The sequence below is a fragment of the Rattus norvegicus genome, chromosome 10, assembly GCF_021556685.1.
Source record: "Rattus norvegicus strain SHRSP/BbbUtx chromosome 10, alternate assembly SHRSP_T2T, whole genome shotgun sequence".
Taxonomy (NCBI): domain Eukaryota; kingdom Metazoa; phylum Chordata; class Mammalia; order Rodentia; family Muridae; genus Rattus; species Rattus norvegicus.
Window position 1 is genome coordinate 18,764,650 of NC_141543.1, and position 21,447 is coordinate 18,786,096.

Below are 21,447 nucleotides of genomic sequence, written 5' to 3' on the forward strand. Positions count from 1 at the left end.
GGGTGGGTCTCAGTTGTAGGCCAGGCTGGTCTGCAGAGTGAGTTTCAGGACTACCAAGAGGTATTACTTACACAGAGAAGCCAGGTCTCGAAAAACCAAACCCAACCCCACTGTTGAGTTTTTGCTTGAAATCCTCTCTTCTCTACCTACCCAGTGCTGAGGTTGCGGACGTGTACACAGGAGTGCTGGGATTCTGACTCAGGTACTTTACTGAGCCGTTTCTGCAGCTCCCAGACCCTCTCTGACTGGAGACAGATCTCAGGTGGAGGCCCAGGATGACTGGCACTCAGAGCTGGGTAACAGCTAAGATGAAAAGTGGGGGTTACCTGCCCAGAAGGTATCCAGGGTCTCCAGAGGCAAACCTGGCCTTTGCTTGGGTATCACTTCCATTTGGAGCTCACTGTAACTCATTCCCATGAGCTCAAAAGAACTCAAGCTGAGGGCTAGCCTTCTCTGTGGCTGGGAATAGAGCCTCAGCAGGTCCCCTCCAAGTCTTGATCTAGGCCAAGCAAACACCACTGCCCAGGATTTACCAACCCCCCATGATGTCCCCAGCATTTGGCAGAGACGACGTGTGGTTTTGTGGCAGCACAGACAATTACTGACACACAGCAGCTCTGTACCGTGAGACTACATAGGGTTTATTGAGGGAAGCAGATGAGCAGAAGCCAGTGGTAGGCACCAGGCCATTACTATCCCACAGGGGTGGCTGCTCCATGGCTTGCTTGCTAAGGGAGAGGAGCATGCAGCTCTGAGACAGGGTGAGGACAGCTCTGGCCAGGGGCAGCACACAGGAGATTCTGCATTCCCAGGGACACTAGAATGCCACTGCTAACATGGCTCCTTAGTCCTGCTAGCCTCTTCTACAGGAGGTGGGCTTGATGCCACCTACTGACCTTGTGTATCATGTGACACTAGGTGGGCAACTCTCGGTGGTGCTGCTGCCACCAGAGCATGCCTACCTGGTGTCACCTCCTCCTGACCTCTGGGCTGGCGCCCAAGAACTGTGGACATAGGTTTAAGGTAGCAAAGAACACAGGATGCAAAGTCGGCCAGGAAGGTACAGCGAAGCCTTCAGCCTGGCCTGCTCTGCCACGGTCAGGGCTGGATGTGCCTTAGTAAGCAGCAAGTGACAAAAGACCAGGAAGGCCTCACACCTGTCCCTAAAAGATAACAAAACAAAACCCTGCTATGACTTGCACTGTCTTCAGAGAGTGGCAGGAAGTCCCCGTACATATCCTGACTTGGGATGACTTCCATTTTGCTGAAGTTCATGCTCACTCGCACAGGGTCACACCCCACTGGAAAGCTCAGACAGCATGCTCTGAAAGCAGATGGTGCTGAGGCCTGGACAGCAGAGTGGGCAGAGGTCTATCAGTCCACACACACTTCTCCACAGCTCAGGTCACGGTGAGAGCAGCATGGGGCAGGCCTGCAGGCCACCCATCCGGCTTGGTTACCACCCAAAGTCCAAGCGCTCCTCCGGGGAGACCTCTGAGGAAATGTGACGGTCCTGGGTGTTTGGAAGAGTGGAAAGAGTTGTCACCAAGCGCATCTGAATGGATGGGAACGCCTGTGTGGATGGGAAGCATCTGGGGTGCCCGCTGCTCCTCTGTTGTTCCAGAGAAGATACTGCAGCAGGACTGGCTGATCGGTTTTAGCTCTTTGATTTTCCTGATGACAGAGAAAGGTGCATCATTACAAAGGTTTGTTTAAGCCAGGCATGGTGGTAATTTCAGCACCCAGGAGGCAGAGGCAGGTGGATCTCTGTGAGTTTGAGGCCAGCCTGGTCTACAGAATGAGTTCTAGTATAGCCAGGGCTACACAGAGAAACCCTGTCTCAAAATACAAACAAAACACTAAAGGTAATATTTGCGGTCTGAGTTATTTTGGGGTTTGTGTGTGTGTGATCGACTGTATCTCACTATACAGCTGAGGCAGGCTTGGAACCGACCATGTGGCCCAGGGGGGCAGGCCTTCAGCACATCTCGGCCTCTGTGGTGCTAGGTCTGCAGGTATGCTCCAGTTCTTCCTCAGCAAAGGTAAAATCAGTTCCCTGTGCCTGGAGGCTGTCCTGAGAGCCAGCAGACTTGTAGATCACCCCTAAACAGCTTTTGGGGTCACAATGATAGGATTGGCTGGGCTGGGTAATTCTGACTCACTGAAGCTAGGGAGCATCACCAGGACCACAGTCAATTTAAGGAGGAGCCACTCCCAAGACGGCTCCTGCTCTGATCCCTTCTTACATCACTGCTGTAACTTGGATCGCTCCTGGAACAGTTTTGTGACTCTGGGCATTAAATGCAGGGTCTCACACTTCCTAGGCAGGTCTTCTCCCACTGAACTTCCACTTCCTCTCCCTGTACTTCATTAAATAAATCATTGAAGTTGTTTTCATACACACAATAGCCTGTGGTTATTTTATTTATTTATTAAGACAAGGTCTTTCTATGTTGACCAGACTGGCTTTGAACTCATAGAAATCTGCCTGCCTCTCCCTTTGTGGTGATGGGATTAAAATCCTATGCCACTATACCTAGTTCACTACTGTAGTTTAGATTTCTATTTATATGTCTATCTATATGCTACATGTGCCCTCAGAGGCCGGAAGAGGGTAATGGATCCCGGCAAGTGGAGTTACAGATGCTCGTGGGTGCCATGACATGGACTGGGATCCCAAACTGAGTCGTCCATTAGAGCGGCAAGCTCTTCGAGCCACCGTGCCATCTCTCCAGCCCACGATTCTTTTTTTATTCTTTCCGGTGATACCACCTTTCTCCCCTGTCACTGTTTTAAATGTTTACTTTTACTTTACACGTATGGGTACTTTGTCTTCACAGCACATGTCTGCCTCCCGGACGCTGAGCTGGAGTTACAGCCAGTTGTGAGCCGTCATGTGGGTGTGGGAACCAAATCTGGGTCCTCCGTGAGAGCAGCAAGTGCTCTTAACCCTGAGCCATCTCTCCAGCCCCAGTAAATGCTTTCTTGACCAGGAATCGAATCCAGGCCATGTTGGTAAGAGCACACACATCTGCAATCCTAGCACCTGTGAATCAGAATTCAAGAATGTCCTAAGGGGACTGGAGAGATGGCTCAGTGGTGAAGAGCACTTGCTGCTCTCACAGAGGACCTGGGTTCAGTTCCCAGCACCCGTGTGGCAGCTCACAACCGTCTGTAACTTAAATTCCAGGGGCTCCAAGTCCCTCTGCTGGACTCCATAGGTACCAGGTACATATATGCAGGCAAATACTCAGAACAGAAGCAGATCTTTGAAATGGAGAGATACACATATGTGGCCAGGTGGTGGCGATGCACACCTTTAACCCCAGCACTCAGGAGGCAGAAGTCTACAGAGCGAGTTTCAGGAAAGCCAGGGCTGCACACAGAAACCTTGTCTCGAAAAAAGAAAACAGATTGTTCTAAAATATATTGTCAGTTTAATGCCAGACTCTGTGTGTGTGTGTGTGTGTGTGTGTGTGTGTGTGTGTGTGTGTGTGTGTGTGTGTGTATAGTTTCAAAATAACAGCACATTTGTTTATAAGGTAATCTTTTTTTCCCTCTATTTTTAGCTTTTTTCAAGACTCTGCTTTCTGGAACTTGCTCTATAGACCAGATTGGACTTGAACTCAGAAATCTGTCTGCCTCTGCCTCCCAAGTGCTGGGATTAATGGCATGAGCCACCATCACTTGGTGCAAACTTAATTTTCAATGAAATGAAATTATTTGCAAACTTTATGTGTGTGGCACCTGTATTCGAATGCACAACATTATTTGCATTCTTCTGGGGGTAGTCTATATTTTTCATCAGACCTTTCAAGAGACAACAACCTCTAAGCATTGAGCTGTTTCGGAATAAAAGAGAAAGATGGGTTTGGAAAGAGAGCTGGGTGAAGGTCCAGAGAGAAGGAGGTACGGTTTCACATCAACAGGAAGGGAGCAGGAGAAATGAGAGGTAAAGATTCTAGAAAAGCAGAAGTTAGGCAAAGGCCCTGGTCACCCAGTGTATACCTTTCTTCTTCTTCTTCTTCTTTTTCTTCTTGGCTGCACTGGGGGCCTTCTCCCTCTCCCGGGCCTTCTCCCTCTCCCGGGCCTTCTCCCTCTCCCGCTGCCTCAGGGCCTCCAGGCCAGCCAGGTCAGGGGAATGGCAGTGGCTTCGCATCACCATGACCCGACGGCCTTGGGTAATGGCGCGGCTGCGGCAGCCCAGCCGAGCCTGGTCCCGGCACATCCAGTACACCTTCTCGCCGGCGGCCTTCTCCTTCCTGTACAGGAAGGACTCGTACACCAGGAAGCGGCCTCCAAGGGATGTCTGCAGGAACTCCAGCGGCTGCACGGGCTCTGTAAGGCAGAGGGACCTGTAAGTGAGCCCCACTGGAGCCCCAGCCTTTGGCAACAGGGGACGTGGCCTCTCTCTGCACACTGTACTCCCAGGAGGATCTACTCCCTTTGCCTACTCCTCAGGGCTCTGGGGACTAATGATCAGACATGGCCCTGGCACTCTCTAGTACGAACGTACGTGCTTTCCTTTCCAGGGCTCCAGCGCTGCCTGGGCTATCCCTGGAGCTCTGCTAGAAGGCTCACCAGACCCTATGCTTGCTGGGGTCTCCCTGACAGAGGTGTCATCTGGTATTTGTACCGGGGGCCTGTCATTCCCCTGTCCACCAGCTGGCCACAAAGCCATTCTCAAAGTTTTTAACGATGCTAAAGTCAAAGGTCACGTGACATTGGGGGTGTGGCCAGAGAGAGCATGTGCAAACAGAAGCTGGAGCAGAACAGGCCCAGGGAGAAGACAATAAGGAAGATAGCTCCAGACAGGATTGGGGCGGGGGTGCACTCCTGCTGACTGACAGCCATATCGCCCCTGGCCCACCACCCCTATTTTTTCTAGAGCTAGGGTCTCTTGGCAACAGCAATCAATCACATGGTAAAATTGGTACCTAAAGCACAGATCCTGGAAAGGGGCTGGGGTGCTACAGGGCAATGAGAAGCCACACTCCCTCCACATACCTGGGCCTTCCCAGTGGGTCAGGTTAGGGAAGTTTTCCCTCTGCCGCAGGGCTTCCAGGCCACCCATGTCTGGTGGGTGGCAGTGCCTGCGCATGACCATCACCCGCTGGCCCTGGGTGATGGCGCGGCTGCGGCAACCCATGCGTGCCTGGTCCCGGCAAGTCCAGTACACCTTATCGCCGGTCGCTTTCTCCCGCCTGTAGAGGAAGGACTCGTACACCAGGAAGCTGCCCCCCAGAGGGGTCTTCAGGAACTCAGGCCCTTCTGTATAGAAACAAAAGAATCAGGGAAGGGTATGGGAGCTAAACCTAGCCTTGTGTGGGAAATGTTTCCATTTCATAGCCAAGAACACCCTGCTCACAGTGAGATAGCCCTGTGTCTTCAAACCCCATAGTACCCTCAGGGACCAGCGTCTGCTTGACCTGAGGCTGGAGACTGGCTAGGCCAGGCCCTGCTGGTGATGATAATTGAGGAAGGAAGTGGGTTTTGTTTGCTCTTTTGTACCAGGTGCCCTCCAGACTAGCAGGCAGGTCTCCATAGCCTCAAGAGTGAGCTGGGGTCGAAGCAGGTCAGAGCTGAAGAGGGGAGTTTTGAATCCCAGACTTAAGGCCTGTTCGTGTATTTAGGCTGGGTGTAGGCTTGAGCTGTGGGGGAAGGAGGAGCCTGAAGGACAGCCTGGCCTTGTCCATAGGACCCTCTTACCCCTGCCTCTTGTCCTTTGACCAGGTACGAGGGCTGCTGTGGTGGTTTTAATAAAAATGGCTGCCATAGGCTCATAGACTTAAAAGCTTGGTCACCAGAGAGTGGCACTATTAGGAAGGATTGGGGGTGTGGCCTTGTTGGGTTTTGAGGTTTCAGGAGCTCAAGCTAGACTCTTTCTCTTCCTGTTGCCTGTAGATTTAAACGTAGAACATTCAACTACTTCTCCAGCACCATGTCTCTCTGTGTGCCCCCATGTTCCTAGCCAGGACAATAATGAACTAAACTCTAACTGTAAGCCAGCTCCAATTAAATGCTGTTTTTTATAAGAGTTACCATGGTTACAGCATCTATTCATGCCAAAAGAACACCGACTAAGGCAGAGTTGGTACCATGGACTCATGTATTGCACTGACAGTCTGTTGTGGTAAAAATAAAAAGGGCACGACCGGTTCCTGTACACCTCCGGTTCTCTAGTTCCACCTCCAGTGGGCCACTGGAGCTAGTGTTAATTTATCTCAGCGTTCCACGATACTCCCAAGTACTTTCTAATCTGATGTCATTCCAATGAGGCACCCTGTCAGGTCACCCTGCCCTCACTCACAGCTCTCTTGGCTGGTTTCCACCACGCCAGGCATACACATCCCAAATCTGTGGGGGGCCCGGTGCATCCTGCCACCATACACTTTTTTTTTCCCCTTTTCTTTTTTTTGGAGCTGGGGACCGAACCCAGGGCCTTGCGCTTGCTAGGCAAGCGCTCTACCACTGAGCTAAATCCCCAACCCCGCCACCATACACTCTTGAACTCAAGTCGCCACATGAAAGAATACATCACACAATATATCTATCCTCTGATCCAATTGATGAGATATAACTTGCCCATCTAGACAACACAAAATCCTTAAACACCCATCCCTTAAGAATAGTCATAACAACCTGTAATATGCGCAGAGAAGAATCTTAACATCTGCCGCCATGTTCTCTCAGCTGCCTCCTCTCCTCCCTCGCTCTGGCCTCCTCTGCCTCTCTAAAACTTTTCTCCTGCCCATCCTCCCTTCTCATCCAATGACAGGCCTCCTTCTGTCCTGTCCTGCCTTCATCTGCATAATGTCATCAACCTACAACAGTCCTGACCACGCTGCTTGTTGGTGGGAAGTGGACCTTGGGACCGTGCATAAGGAAAGCATGGGCCATGCTGGTAGAAACACGGAAGTCAGTGACAGACTAGGGATGACAGAAGCTGAGGAACAGCCCTGAGAAGCTGAGGGCTTCAGTAGAGGCATCTGACTCTGGAGCTCCTAGAAAGGTGGGGAAGGAGGCCAGGAGGTGAGGGCCACCTGCAGAGCAAAGCCTCCGGGAGGGAGGGAGGCCGGGAGGACAGCAGACTTCAAACGGAGGAGACTAAGCCTGTGGCTGTGGGGAGTGGTCCACCTCTTTCCACAGTGGAGAAGCCCTGAGATTAGAATGCTTGTCAGGAAAGCCCTGGAGAGCCGGCAATTAAGCAGCTAAGAGCACAGGCTGCTCTTCTGGAGGACTCGGGTTCAGTTCCCAGCACCCACGCTCACAACCATCTGTAACTCCAGTCCCAGGGGGTCTGATGCCCTCTTCTGGTCTCGACAGGTACCAGGCACAGAGTCTGTGGACACCAGGCACACAGAGGGTACATACACATGCATACAGACAAAACAGCTATACACATGAACATTAAAAGAAAAAAATGGTTTTCGGGAAATAAAAATGGTGCAGTACAGCAGCAGAATCAGCAGAGGCAGTGGGGCTGTAAACTGGTAAGGATGTAGCAAAGTAGCCTGGTGCTCTCTCACAGCCACACTGCCTAGCAAGGGTACAGGGAAATTACCAACAGCTTCAAATGAGCAGGGTCTCAAATGGCTTCTCCAAGACGAGAGGCTCAAGGACCTCCCAAACCAAAAGAGAGGAGGGGACCAAAATAAATAAATAAATTAATTAATTAAAAAAATCCCAGAGACAGGGCATCTGGTCAAGGGAATCCAGGTGATAGCCAGGCCTGGCTTATCCCCAGGCAAGGTCGCAGCAGGGCCAGCTAGCTTTGGGGCTGCCTGTTGATGTGATGTAGGCAGCAGAGAGGGATGGGGCAGTGATGGCTCCTAGAAGAGTCTGCTAGACAGTGGAAGAGTGCGCAGGGAGGAGAGGGCACACAGGGAGGAGGGAGGGTATAGGGAGGAGGGATGTGCAGGAGGAGTTCCAGCTCAGGAGGGCAGAGCTTGGGAAGATCAAACGGCAGCTATGATATCAAGATAGTCAAGAAAATCACAGCGCCTGCTACTAAGGCTGTTGGTTCAATCACCAGAGAGAAGGGAGAACTGACGCCTACACATTATCCAATACATGCATGCCATAGTGTGCATGTGGGAGCACACACACACACACACACACACACACACACACACACACACACACACACAGAGGCAGATCTCTGTGAACTGGAGGCCATCCAGGGCTACATAATTGAGATCCTGCTTCAAAATACGAAACAAAGGGCTGGAGCGATGGCTCAGTGATTAAGAGCACTGGCTGCTTCTCCAGAAGTCCTGAATTCAATTCCCAGAAACCACATGGTGGCTCACAATCATCTGTAATGAGATCTGGTGCCCTCTTCTGGCCTTCAGGCATACATGTAGGCAGAATGCTGCATACAGAATAAATAAATCTAAAAACAACAACGAACCATAAAACAACAACCAAAAAATAAACAAAAAGTCCAAAACCTACTAAAAAAATATAGCAAGGCTAAATTATTTCCTCTGGCTGTAAGTCAAGGAAATTGGAAAATGGATAAATAGAATGTATGGGCTGGGAGTGAGGGCCAGGCCAGGCATCGCCATCTCTCTGTGCCATAGAAACAGGACAAAAAGGAAGTGAGGATGATGAAGTAACTCAGGACGCTGAACACTACAGGCCTGGAAGCCTGGTGAGCACAGGCTGATGGTGAGCACAGGCTGAGGAGCTGAGTGCCGGCCTGCTGTGACACTTTCTGGACAGCTGGACATCTGAGTGGGCAAAGCTAGGATTCCGGCATGCAGGTGTCCAACAGACCAAGCTGGAGAGACTCGGCTCTCCCAGCTCCCAGACCGTGACATTGCCCTGTGGCTCTGCACTGTAGGACCCACACTTGGCAGCCCCTACTGATAAACTCCTAAAGTGTCAGAGGCCGGGAGATCAGGTGTCAGGTGCAGGCCTGGAAGACCAGGTAGGCAGCTGAGGAGAAGCCTGGGAGAGCCACACTGCAAGAGTCATACCCAGATGGGCACAAGGAGTGGGAGGAGCACAGAAGAGAGGACTGTGACTTCCAGATATTTATACAAGGAAGGAGGACAGGATGTGCATAACAAGAGAAAAAGCTATAGGGTCTCCCCAGGTACCTGGGCCATCCCACTGAGCAGGGCCTGGGCGTTTCTGCCGCTGCCTCAGAGTCTCCAATCCTAACAGGTCAGGTGGGTGACAGTGGCCTCGCATCACAGTCACCTGCCTGCCCTGGGTGATGGCCCGGCTGCGGCAGCCCATTCGTGCCTGGTCCCGGCAAGTCCAGTACACCTTCTCTCCGGCCACTTTTTCCCGTCTGTAGAGGAAGGACTCGTACACCAGGAAGTTGCCCCCCAGAGGGGTCTTCAGGAACTCTGGGCCTCCTGCAGGGAATAGCAAAGGCAGTTGGAGGTGGGAGCAGAGGATGCATATTAAGAAAGCGTGTGTGTGTGTGTGTGTGTGTGTGTGTGTGTGTGTGTGCGCGCGCGCGCGCCCGTGGTAGTGAGGGATATATAGGTAGGTTGAGAAGGCTGGCTACCCCCCCTCCCAAACTGAGACTACCAACTCTGGCCAGCAAGTCCCCCAACATAAGACTCACTGGGGTCCACATCCTGGTCCTCCTCCTCGGGGGATTCCTGCAAGGGTTCCTGCTGCTTCTTTGCTCGTTTCCTGGACCTGGATCTACTGAGAGTCAGTGTGCCTGGCCCTCTGCGGTAGAACAGGCTGTCCACCCCTTGCAGCAGTGTGTCTTCAATGTCATCACAATCCTCCAGGTCCCCAGCCCCAATCCGCCTTGCCTGTATCTTCTTTATGGTCTTCTCCTGCTGCCGCCGGGCCTGCAAGCCTTCCATGTCAGGTGAGTGGCAGTGGCTGCGCATCACCGTCACGCGCTGGCCCTGGGTGATGGCACGGCTGCGGCAGCCATGGACCGCATGTTCCCGGCAGGTCCAGTACACCTTGCTTCCTACTGTCTTCTCCCGCTTGTAGAGGAAGGACTGGTGCACCAGGAAGGTCCCCCCGTAGCAGGTCTTCAGGAACTCAAGAGGCCGATACCGTACTGGAGAAAGGACCCAGGAAAGTCACTACACCTGGGACAAGAGTGCAGGGGTTCCACGAGGAACCTCCATGTGCTTTCCTCCCAAATGTTGGCATATTTCCCTGAGCTGGGCATGTGTGAAGCCCAAACCATTCCCACCAGGCTACCCAAGAGGAACAAGGGTTCCTTCTCCAGGTCAATGAGATTCAGTTCACAGTTCACACCACCATGGGAGGGGCCAAGCAGGGCTCTGATTCAGCAGATTGTGTTCTGGGTCACTCTTGTCCATATTTCTCTAGGGTTTGTCTAAAATTTTGTGTCTAGTTTTGTGTTTTACCGTGTGTAGAATTAGACCCAAGGCTTCCAGCATGCTGGGCAAGTGCTCTGTCACCAAGTAACACCCCTCGCCCCTCCTTTTCAATAATGTAGACACACCGTCAAATCCTCTTAACAGAAGCTCACTGGAAGAAGCTCCCCTCCCACCAGTGCAGCCGCCCAGACCCTCAGATCCTGTGGGTGAGGAGACACTGAGCCGCCTGGAAACCACCCCACCCACTCCACGCAGGCCCCCTCTCACCTAGCCAGGCAATGCAGAATATGACAGGGTTTTCATCAACCCACAAGCTCTACAACAGTCCAAGTTGCCACAACCACTTCAGGCACAAGCTCCAGAGACCCCAGACTTCATGGGAATTCTGAGGCTGCAGCCCTTTACCTGTGCGAGTGGGACTGGAATTTGAACCTGGGACTCAAGGCCAAACCTTGCACCTGGGAACCCTGCCCAAACTTTATTCCAGAACCACAAAAGCCTGCCCATTGATATACAGAATTCTGGGCCCCATACCGGGTTCTGCTACAACAGAAAACTTGAAAGGCCCAGGATCCCCAGACACAGAGTTGTCTGACCTATGGTGACATGAATGTGTTTATATTTTTGACTGAGCACTTTTTGAGAACCCATTTGAAACCCCACATTTTTCTTTGGGCATGAAGACTCTAAGGATTCTTTCCTACCCCTGTGAGGGGAGGATGTGTACTCACCCACTCCTGGGGTGGGGCGTTTCTTGGGAGGCAGGCTCTGCAGTGCCAGGGAGCGGTACCCCTGCTCCTCCTCTGGGGTTTCGATGCTTGGCTGAGGGGTGGGTTCCGGCTCCACAGGGTACAGCCACAAGCTCACCCCATCTCCTTGGCCTTCAGTGCCCGAGCTGGGCAGCTTTTCCTTCTGGCGCCTTTTCTTTCCCAGGCCTTCCTTTTCAGGTGGGTGACAATGGTCCCGCATCTCTGTGACTCGAAAGCCACGAGTGATGGCCCGGCCCCGGCAGCCCAGCTCTGAGTGCTGGCGGCATTTCCAGTACACCTTGTCCCCCACGGCCTTCTCCTGCTTGTAAAGGAACGACTTGTGCACCAGAAGGCGGCTCCCAGATGGGGTCTTCAGGAACTCCAGGGGCTGGGGGGCAACTGGGGGCATGAAGAGTCGGGATTAGCTTCTCTAGAGCAAGGCTCAAGGTCAGGGCCCTGGGGATGGGACTCGGAATAGGTCAGGGCACTGTGGGCAGAATGCTTTATTGGGCTCCTAGCTGCCAGGCAAGCCCAGGTTCATAGATGCTCTTGTGATAAGGGGAGGATTTAAGGAGTTTGAGAATTCTGCGTATAGCTGCAGTTCTTATGAGCCTGGGGGAAAGGGCCTGGTGCCCAGGACACTGAACGTGCTTAGAGTCTAAGAGGCTCCACTGGAAGGAGGAGTGGGGTATCCAGTCCCCTGGGGTATGGAAGGAGGTAGGTATGCAAGTTGACAGATTTGACGGAGCCAGGATGGCAGGGCCGGGGAATCTCACCTGCATCTACCCTACTACGTTTCCGGTGAATTATCCGTCCCTGCTTCTTGGCCGGCAAGGCCTGGAGGGTGTTGTTAGGTAGGGTGGTGGTGCTGGACGTCTCCTGGGACATGACATCTGTCGGCTTGGGTTTCTCCTTGTCCCTGGCCGGGACCAGACTAGAGGACTCTTGAGGTTTCCGAGCTCCACGGGATGGCTCCTGGCCAGCTCTCAGGCTCTCACCCTCCTGCTCACTGGGCTCAGGCAGGGGCATCCTGGGACCGAGAGCATGGCCTTCAAGGCCACCTTCAGCCCTCTGGCAAATGGGTCTCTCCTCTTCCTCCTCCTAGGCCAGAATGTGAGACTCAGAGCCTCGGTCCTAGGACAAGAGCCAAAGCAGTCAGTGGAGGCCCCTGGGCCTGGGGTTCTAACAAACGGACCAGGGATGGAGCCTGGGGGACATGGAACTTGCTTGGTGCCCTGGGGCTGAGAGGCTGCAGAGGGAAGGGACCAGCAGGAGCCCTGAGCCAATGCACTATCAGTGCCTTTCCTGACAGCCCCATCCAAACCTCCCTGTACAGCAGTGAACACTGCCCAGTAAGTGCCTCTCCAGGGCTGCTGCTGCTGCCGCCATACTAAGTTACTGAGCTTCTACCTTAGAAGCCCCAGCAATGTCCAGCACAGACCCCTTCCTTCCAGCATCAGTACTACATGGTGACCATCTAATAGGATAAGTAAGGACAGAGGTACTGACATGCCTGAGAATGAAGAGGCCAAAATCCCACTGTGCCTGCTCAGATGCCTAGGTGCCTACCTGGGCTGTCTTTGGTCTTGTGCCCTTTACCTCAATGCTGGGCACCTGTCACGAAGAACCCAGGTCAGTGAGTCCTGGTACTCTGCGTGTCAGAGGGCTGACGCCTAGCCCAGGAAAATGTGACCCTCTGGGCTCACACAGCTTAACGTCTGACCTGCCCTGGAAGCCTCAGCTCAGCCAGAGTGACCTTGCAATTACTGTTGCTGGTGTTGCCCTGGCTGGCCAGGCCTCCAGTCTGGACAAAGACGGTCAGATCTGGAGTAGCAGCCCAGGGTGGGCTGACCTTCCTGTATCTCCTGAGTAATATGGAGTTAACAAGGCATCTCACGGGCTGGAGAGATGGCTCAGCGGTTAAGAGCACCCGACTGCTCTTCCAGAGGTCATGAGTTCAATTCCCAGCAACCACATGGTGGCTCACAACCATCTGTAAAGAGATCTGATGCCCTCTTCTGGTGTATCTGAAGACAGCTACAGTGTACTTATATATAATAAATAAATAAATCTTTAAAAACAAAAAAACAAAAAAAAAAAAAAAAAAAAAACAAGGCATCTCACCTTTTAGGAGAGCCATTAAACAAGATTGTAGCACACCAGTTTTAGATTCTCTACTTTAAAAAAAAAAAAAAAACCTTAGTGTTACACACCTTTAATTCCAGCATTCAGGAGGCAGAGGCATTCAAATCTCTGAGTTCCAGGCTAGCCACGACTACATAGTGATACCCTATTTAAAAGAAAAATTAAAGATTTATTGTTATTAATTATTGGGGGGATTTTTGCTTGTTTTTGAGACAGGTCTTATTATATATTTCTGGCTGTCATGGAACTATGCAGATCAGGCTGGCCTTGAACTCAAGATCAACCTGCCTCTGCCTCCCTAGTATTGGGATTTAAGGCTATGCCACTATGCCCAGCAAATTAAGATTTAACTTGTGCGTGTGTGTGTGTTCTCGTGTGATCAGATTCCCTGGAACTCTAGTCTCAGGTAGTTGTGACCCACTGATTTGGGTGTAAGGAACCAAATTTCTGTATTGTGAAGAGCATTTTATCGCTCTTAACCACCAAGTCATCTCCAGTCGTATTTATTCATTTTACAGGGTACCAGCCTGTGTTATGATCCCAAGTCCTTCCACTCAGGTGTACAGGCAACTAGATATGGCGAATCACACGGGAATGACCAACCCTAGCAAACACCTGGAGTTCCATCACACATGAACAAGGAATCCTACCCTCACATGTAAAGGACAAACAACAACAACAAAGAAACAAAAACAAAGACAGGTGAAGAGAGAACGAATGGGCTAGGTGGTGGCACACGCCTTTAGCTCCAGCACTGGGGAGGCAAAGGCAGGTGGATCTCTGAGTTCAAGGCCAGCCTGGTCTACAGAGCAAGTTCCAGGACAGCCAGGGCTACATAGAGAACCCATCTCGCAAAACTGAAAACAGTATAAATATGCATGAGTGTGGCATATAGGCCAAGTGGGGTCTGAGGGCACCAACCAGGGCTGAGGAGGGAGAGCAGGAAGGAAGTGTTTAACTGGGATGGGGGATACATAATGCACACATGCCCATGAAACATGATTAATAATGGTTTCAATGGTTAAGTTTCATACCGTGTTTCACCACACATCCAAGAACCACCTGTCGTATCCCATTTCCCTCCCATCACAGGCAAACAAGATTCATAATTTCTGAATAACTGGTTATGTTCCCCCCGCCCTGCCCCCATGGAGAATTTCACAGTTCTGAAGGAGCTGGGAGATCGAGTTTAGTGTCTAAGTGCTTGTTCTCCAGGTGTGAGGCCCTGGTTCTATCCCCAAATACAACACCTGGGGTTTTTTCCTTTTGTTTTGTTTTTAGTTCGTTTGTTTTTGGGTTTTTTTTTGGGGGGGGGGTGGAGACAGGGTCACTCTACAGCCTGTCCTGGAACTCCTATACAAACCAGGCTAGCCTCGAATTCACAGAGATCCTCCTGCCTCTGCCTCCCCAATGTTGAGATTAAAGGCATGCAATACCATGCTTGGCTTCATTAATACCCTCAGTGACAGAGGCCAGTAAGGAAAAAAATCAGTCACTGGGCAGTGATGGCCACACCTTTGATCTCAAGAGACAGAGGCAGGCAGATCTCTAAGGGTTTGAGGCCAACCTGATCTACAAAGCAAGTTCGAGGACAACCAGGGGTGGTACACAGAGAAACCCTCTCTGAGGTGTAGGGGAAAGAAAAGAAAAATCAGGGGCTAGAGAGATGGCTCAGCGGTTAAGAGCACCGACTGCTGTTCCAGAGGTCCTGAGTTCAATTCCCAGCAACCACATGGTGACTCACAACCATCTGTAATGGGATCTGATGTCCTCTTCTGGTGTGTCTGAAGACAATGACAGTGTACTCGAGACAGTGACAGTGTACTCATATAAATAAAAATCTTAAAAAAGGGGGCTGGAGAGATGGCTCAGTGATTAAGAGCACCGACTGTTCTTCCTGAGGTCCTGAGTTCAAATCCCAGCAACCACATGGTGGCTCACAACCATCTGTAGTGAGATCTGATGCCCTCTTCTGGTGTGTCTGAAGGCAGCTACAGTGTACTCATATACAATAAAATAAAATCTTTAAAAGAAAAAGTTTGCATATTTAAAAAAATCTTAAAAAAAAATAAGAAAATCAGTCTCTCAGGATTTGTTCATATAAACAAAGAGAGTGGGCCAAGGGGCTGGAGAGATGGCTCAGTGGTTAAGAGCACTGACTGCTCTTCCAGAGGTCCTGAGTTCAAATCCCAGCAACCACAAGGTGGCTCACAACCATCTGTAAGGAGATCCGATGTCCTCTTCTGGTGTATCTGAGGACAGCTACAGTGTACTTATATATAATAAATGAATAAATCTTTAAAAAAAAAAGAGAGAGAGAGAGTGGGCCAGTACAACATAGGGACTGAAAAAGTTGCTGGGTGGGATCTGGAGATTGGAAAGCAATTACTAAAAGGTGTAGGTTTTTATTTGCAGTCATGAAAGTGTTCCAAAATTGGCCATGGTGATGACTGCAGACTGTGACTGTATTAAAAACACCAATGGAGGGGCTGGAGAGATGGCTCAGCAGTTAAGAGCACTGACTGTTCTTCGAGAGGTCCTGAGTTCAATTCCCAGCTCCCAGCAAGCACATGGTGGCTCACAACATCTATAATGGGATCTGACATCCTCTTCTGGTGTGTCTAAAGACAGCAACAGTACTCACATAAAATAAATCTTAAAAAATTAAAATAAACACACCAATGGGGTTTAGGGATGGAGTTCAGCTGGAATGCTTGCCTGATGACAGGAAAGCCACTCTTAAGCCCAGACCCAAACAAATCGAATGATGACAGAGTTCACTCCGGAGATTGAGGCCAGCCTGGGCTACATAATCAGATCTTATCAAATAGAAATCAGGACCAGAGAGATAGTTTGGCAGGTGAAAGCTCTAACTGCCGGAAACCACATAAAAGCAGAACTGATCCCAGAGCTGTCTTCCAACCTCCATGCAAGTGTCATGTTATGAGACCCTCTCTCCCATCACACAAACACAATAAAAAATAAAAACCAGATAGAGAGTGTAAGATGTTGGCATTCATGTTGGTGGGGATGTGGGTGTTCTCTAATGCTGTGTGGGTTTGGTCTGTTTACCTTTGTGTCTGTGTGTGAGTATATACACACATGCTTGAATGTAAGTGTGGGCAAGCGCATCATGGCGTGCATGTGGAGGCCCAACAACCACCTCGGTGTCAGTGTCTCCTTCACCTCATTTGAGGTAGGACTTCTCACTACTGTGAAGGAAATGCCAGTGAGCTCATGTGTGAAGAGTCCTGAGCTCCTCCTGCCTCCCGCCTCACCACAGGGTTGGGATTACAGATGCTTGAGATGCCGCACCCACTCTAAGTGAACGCTATGATACAAACCCTCGTCCTCACGCTTGCATGGCTGGAGCCTGACCACCTGGAACATGTCTCCAACCCCATTTCAATTTAAAAAACAAACTAAATTACCTTTTATTTATTGCCTGTGTGCATGTGTGCATACATTTGCTTATGTGTGACGGCACAGTGCACAAAGGTCAAAGGGGATGCCACGGGCAATTCTTTTTTTTTTTTTTTCCCCCCGGAGCTGGGGACTGAACCCAGGGCCTTGCGCTTCCTAGGCAAGCGCTGTACCACTGAGCTAAATCCCAACTCTGTCGGGCAATTCTTTACGGCTGGAGAGAGTCTGGCTATCTAACCAGGCCCTCGGCTAAGCAGCAAGCCTTTATCTGCTGAACATCAGTATTTATTGGTTTAGGATTACTACTATTTTCTGTTTTGAGACCAGGTCTCATTTTACAGATCATGCTGTCTGGAACTCAAGGAGAGCTGCCCAGGCTGGCATCAAATGCATTAACTGGCTGTGACTGGTCCTGAATGCCTGCTCCTCCTTTCTCTGTCTCCAAGTGCGGAGAAGGAAGGACTGCAGATGTGCCGCTGTGCTCTGCCTTGTACAGTTTCCTTTGCCTGATGACTTAGGCTTTAATATGCTCATTTTGTAACACCGACCTCTCACTCATAAAGACTGTGAAGAAAACAGTGGTTTCAGGTCAGACAGATGTGAACAGGGCACCCAGAGTCTAAAGTTTGCCGTTTTCCCTCCTACCTCTCCTCCTTCAGCACTCAGGTCACAGCGCTGGGTGACTATGGCACTCCCTTGCCTGCTCCGACATGTGGCCGTGCTGGTGGTCACAGCTGCTCAGGGCACAGCAAGAAGCCCTGCAATATTCGAATTTGCCAGTGCCTTTCAGACATAACTAGGTCCAATCCCTAATGACTGACTAAAGCCTGAAAGTCAGATGCCTCTCTTGTCAGCTAACAGCAGAGCAACAGTTAACTTCACATGGGAGATAAACTGTACTGCCAAGCTCCTCGCTGGACAGGAAGCCTGGGGTCATGCTCCAAACCCTTTCTGGCTAATCTCACTTGCAAAGTAGGAAAAGCGGTGAACGGGAGATGGCTTGGTGGGTAAGGGTACTCGCCGGGGCTGGAGAGATGGCTCAGTGGTTAAGAGCACTGACTGCTCTTCCAGAGGTCCTGAGTTCAATTCCCAGCAACCACATGGTGGCTCACAACCATCTGTAAAGAGATCTGATGCCCTCTTCTGGTGTGTCTGAAGACAGCGACAGTGTACTTATATATAATAAATGAATAAATCTTTAAAAAAAAAAAAGAAAGAGTACTCACTGTACAGGTGTGAGGAGCGGAGTTCAGTTCCCCAGCACCGATGGAAAATCGGGTCACATGCCTGTCTATAACTCCAGACTTGGGGTGCACAGCCAGGCAGATCTCAGGAACTTGCTGCCACCCAACACTGCTGAAATTGTGAGCTTCAGGCTCTGTGAGAGAGTCTGTCTCGTAAAATAGGATGGGAGACCCACTCCTGGCTTCTTCCTCTGACCCCTTCCCCCAGTAGCAAATGATATACTGCAAGTGAGATTCACCCACAAACATAAATCGTTTCACAAGTCCAGTTCTTCACCCAAGCTCAACATGGTCCTGAGCTAAGGAAGACGGAGGTTCTGTTGTTTATTGTTAAAACGAAGTCCTGAGGACAGCTGTGGTAGCATATTCCTTTAATCCCAGCAATGTGGATTAAAGAGAGGCAGAAGGATCTCTATTAGAGGATAGCCTGGTTTATCAGGGAGTTCCAGGCTTGTCAGGGCAGCACAGTGAGACCCTTCCACAACCAACCAATAAACAATAACAAAAACAAAACAAAACAAACAAACAAACCACCTTACTGAGTGCAAACAAACACCCCAAACAACTCCCTCCTGAGGCAAGCATGGTGGGCCACACCTATAATCCCAGCTACAGAGAGTCTGAGGTAGGAGGCTACCTGAGTCTGGGATCTCAAGATTATTTTAAACAACACAGCACAATCTTGGCCTCAAAACTTTCAATTAGAATTTTTAAAAAGTGAGAAATGTCCTATATGATTTCAGTGGCTCCTCTCCTAACAGCCTCTTCCGTGAGTAGGCGTAGGCAGAGCACTGTACTTGGTTAATAGACGCTGTGGTTACATCACAGACTGGACACAGTAGTATTCAGCTTCCTTCCATTACATCCTGGCAGTCTGTGTGCAGGCATCAGTCCCGGGACAGGAGAAGGTGGTAACAATCTCCAGACCTCTTACTGTGGACTTTCACAAGCTCTGCACTGGTGACATTCTAGACCTGATCTGATTTCACTGTGATGGGAGGGCAGGGTACCATGTTTGTTGGCACCTTTGCCCTTTATGAACTAAATAAAATCCACTACCAAGTCACTGTGGAACCAATACTCCTGGGTGTTTTCTGGTGGTGGCGAGGGATGGGACAGTGAATGGAGGATACTGTTCCAAGGCAATTTAGCAACGCAGAGACTGCAGCAGGACGTGGTGGTACCTACCTTTAATCCTGGCACTCAGGAGGCAGGGGGTGGAAGATCTCTGTGATTGTGAGGCCCACCCAAGGCCCACAGATCAGGGCTACATAGAAAAGCCCTATCTTGAAACAAACAAACAAACAAACAAAAAGGAATAAGGCAGAGAACGACAAACAGCCTCTGTGTGAATGTACACACACACACACACACACACACTCACACACTCACACAAACACACACACAAACACACACACACACACAAACACACACACACACAAACACACACACACACACACACACACACACAGAACAATAAGGAAAACCCACACCAGACATGGGAAGCCAACTGGTATATTTTCCCAATCCTCCTAGATCAGAATCTTGGCTAGATGGACTCCTTTACCTAGCCTGATATACCTCTGTATGTGATCACAACCGTCTTCCGTCTGCTTTCCTGTAATGAAGGGCTTCCTTCCTCACTGCCTCTCTCTTCCACCCAGCTAGATCTAGACCATGCTCTGATGCTCTTCACCTCTGACCACTCCAATTCTTTCCAAGAGTACTGACAACCTGACAAGTTACTCTTCTTAACAATTAAGCTTCACATCCCTCCCCCTGCAAAAAGCCATCTTCATCTGCATCGGTGAGCATATATTATCAGCTCTCCCCTGCTTCATATGCTGTTTTTTTTCCCCCACGTCAGACTAGTGGCACTTGGAAGAACAATGAGGTAAACATATGTGATTCATACCAGAAATCTAAACCAAGCCCAGTAACGGTAAGGACCCTGGAAATCAGAGAAGTTAAAAACAAAACAAAACCACCACCACAACAAAAGGAACTTTCATTGGAATGGTTATCTGATTGTAGGGTAAGGAGTAAAGGAGGGTTTAAAGCTGTCAGATAAACTAGGTCTAGAATCAACGGGGTTAACAAGTCAGTCATTTGGAATGGAATGGAACGGAACAGAAAAGAATGAATTAGAACAGAGCCTGAATAGATCTGCGTCATGTGAGACTGGTACGCGGCTCTCTTTAAACTTGTGATTCACGAATCTATCTTCAGGCACAGAATATATACATAAAACATATTTCTCAGTCTAGAATGCGTCACAAAGTTTGAAAGCCATAATGGACAATCTATAGGCTGAACTAGGAGGGATAACAACCGGCAAAAAAAGTGCAAGGTCACTGGGACCTGCAGCCGCCAAGGATGGGCCGCGACGGAGGACAGAGCCGGATGGACACGCACTTGGTAGGGTGGACACAGTCCAAGGAAGATGGGCGTATGTGTGGTCCCGGATTTAGGGGTGTTAAGAACCGTACAGGGGTCGGGTGGGCTGATAGATCAGGTAGAAAGGAGGCGCACAAGGAAGCGCCCCAAGTCCGGGCTGCAGAGCTGGGGCCCCTCCCCAGCACCGGGTGCGACCCTAGGTTAGTCGGACCAGGCATCGCTTCGCTGGCCCGACCCTCCCGCCCGTAGGGGCCCGTCCTCACCGACGGCAGCGGGCCCTGCCTCTCCGGCGGCTGAGCCACCCGGTCCTTCGTGTAAATGTCCGCCAATGGAGGCGCCGGCCTAGCAGCCGGTGCTGCTCTAAGAACCACGACCCCGCCGCCCGCTCCCGCCGACAACTGCCCCCTGGGGAGCGAGCCCGTGCCCGCGCGCGCGCGCGCGCCCCCGCGAGACACTGGCTTGGAAAGCCTAGACACTACGAGCGAGCATGCGCGGCAGAGGCGGGGAGCCATTCCTGAGGCGGATACCATTTCTCCGGGTCTTCTTTGCGCAGTGTCAACCTGACACCCTAACCAATCAGAATCAGGGGCGGGTCTAATAACACGAAGAAGGCCGGACAACTCCAGGTCGTGCTACTGCATCCGGGGGGCGGGGCGACAGGTGAATTTGTTTTAGGGATGCAGGCTGGGTGTCATCACTGAAAGGATGCCGGCGGTGTTGATAGCGAGAACAGGACCTTTTACAGGATTTGACTGCATTCTTACGAAGTTGCAGTGTTGGCTTAAGTGCGTCTTTAGGCCTGTGACCTTCAGAACTTTCTTTTTTACGTTTTAAATTTTGTATTTTATTTATTTTATTTTTTTGAGACAGGGTTTCTCTGGGTAGCCCTGGCTGTCCTGGAATACTCTCTATAGACCAGGCTGTCCTCGAACTCAGAGATCAGCCTGGCTCTGCCTCCCCAACACTGAGGAGTACTGGGATCAAAGGCGTGTACCACCACCGCCCAGTCGTCTTCATTCCTTTCTTTTTTATTTTTTAAAAAACATACGTCTGGGGGTTGGGGATTTAGCTCAGTGGTAGAGCGCTTGCCTAGCAAGCGCAAGGCCCTGGGTTCGGTCCTCAACTCCGAAAAAAAAGAAAAAAAACATACATCTG

The 21,447-nt window shown here is 50.6% G+C and overlaps 1 protein-coding gene across 14 annotated transcripts; it reads right to left on the minus strand.

The window, feature by feature from the left end:
• Positions 1-616: 616 nt before the first annotated feature.
• Positions 617-20,725, minus strand: Flywch1 (FLYWCH-type zinc finger 1). 14 transcript variants are annotated; one of them, XM_087572803.1, is made up of 12 exons: positions 20,556-20,692; positions 19,084-19,177; positions 17,878-18,264; positions 17,297-17,478; positions 13,297-13,373; positions 11,860-12,217; positions 11,066-11,482; positions 9,587-10,045; positions 9,108-9,371; positions 5,008-5,271; positions 4,009-4,338; positions 621-1,674 (listed from the first exon to the last, which is right to left on the minus strand). In XM_087572803.1, the coding sequence occupies exons 6-12, from the start codon at positions 12,110-12,112 to the stop codon at positions 1,658-1,660; spliced, it is 2,004 nt and encodes a 667-aa protein (XP_087428929.1). In that variant the 5' UTR covers positions 12,113-12,217; positions 13,297-13,373; positions 17,297-17,478; positions 17,878-18,264; positions 19,084-19,177; positions 20,556-20,692; the 3' UTR covers positions 621-1,657.
• Between the last annotated feature and the right edge of the window lie 722 nt (positions 20,726-21,447).

Excerpts from the sequence above, each read along its gene's own strand:
- Flywch1 (XM_087572798.1), bottom strand. The coding sequence starts at position 12,112 with ATGCCCCTGCCTGAGCCCAGTGAGCAGGAGGGTGAGAGCCTGAGAGCT. Across the intron at positions 11,483-11,859 it reads ACGTAGTAGGGTAGATGCAG|TTGCCCCCCAGCCCCTGGAG; the intron begins GTGAGATTCCCC and ends TCATGCCCCCAG. Across the intron at positions 5,272-9,107 it reads TGCTCAGTGGGATGGCCCAG|AAGGGCCTGAGTTCCTGAAG; the intron begins GTACCTGGGGAG and ends GTTTCTATACAG.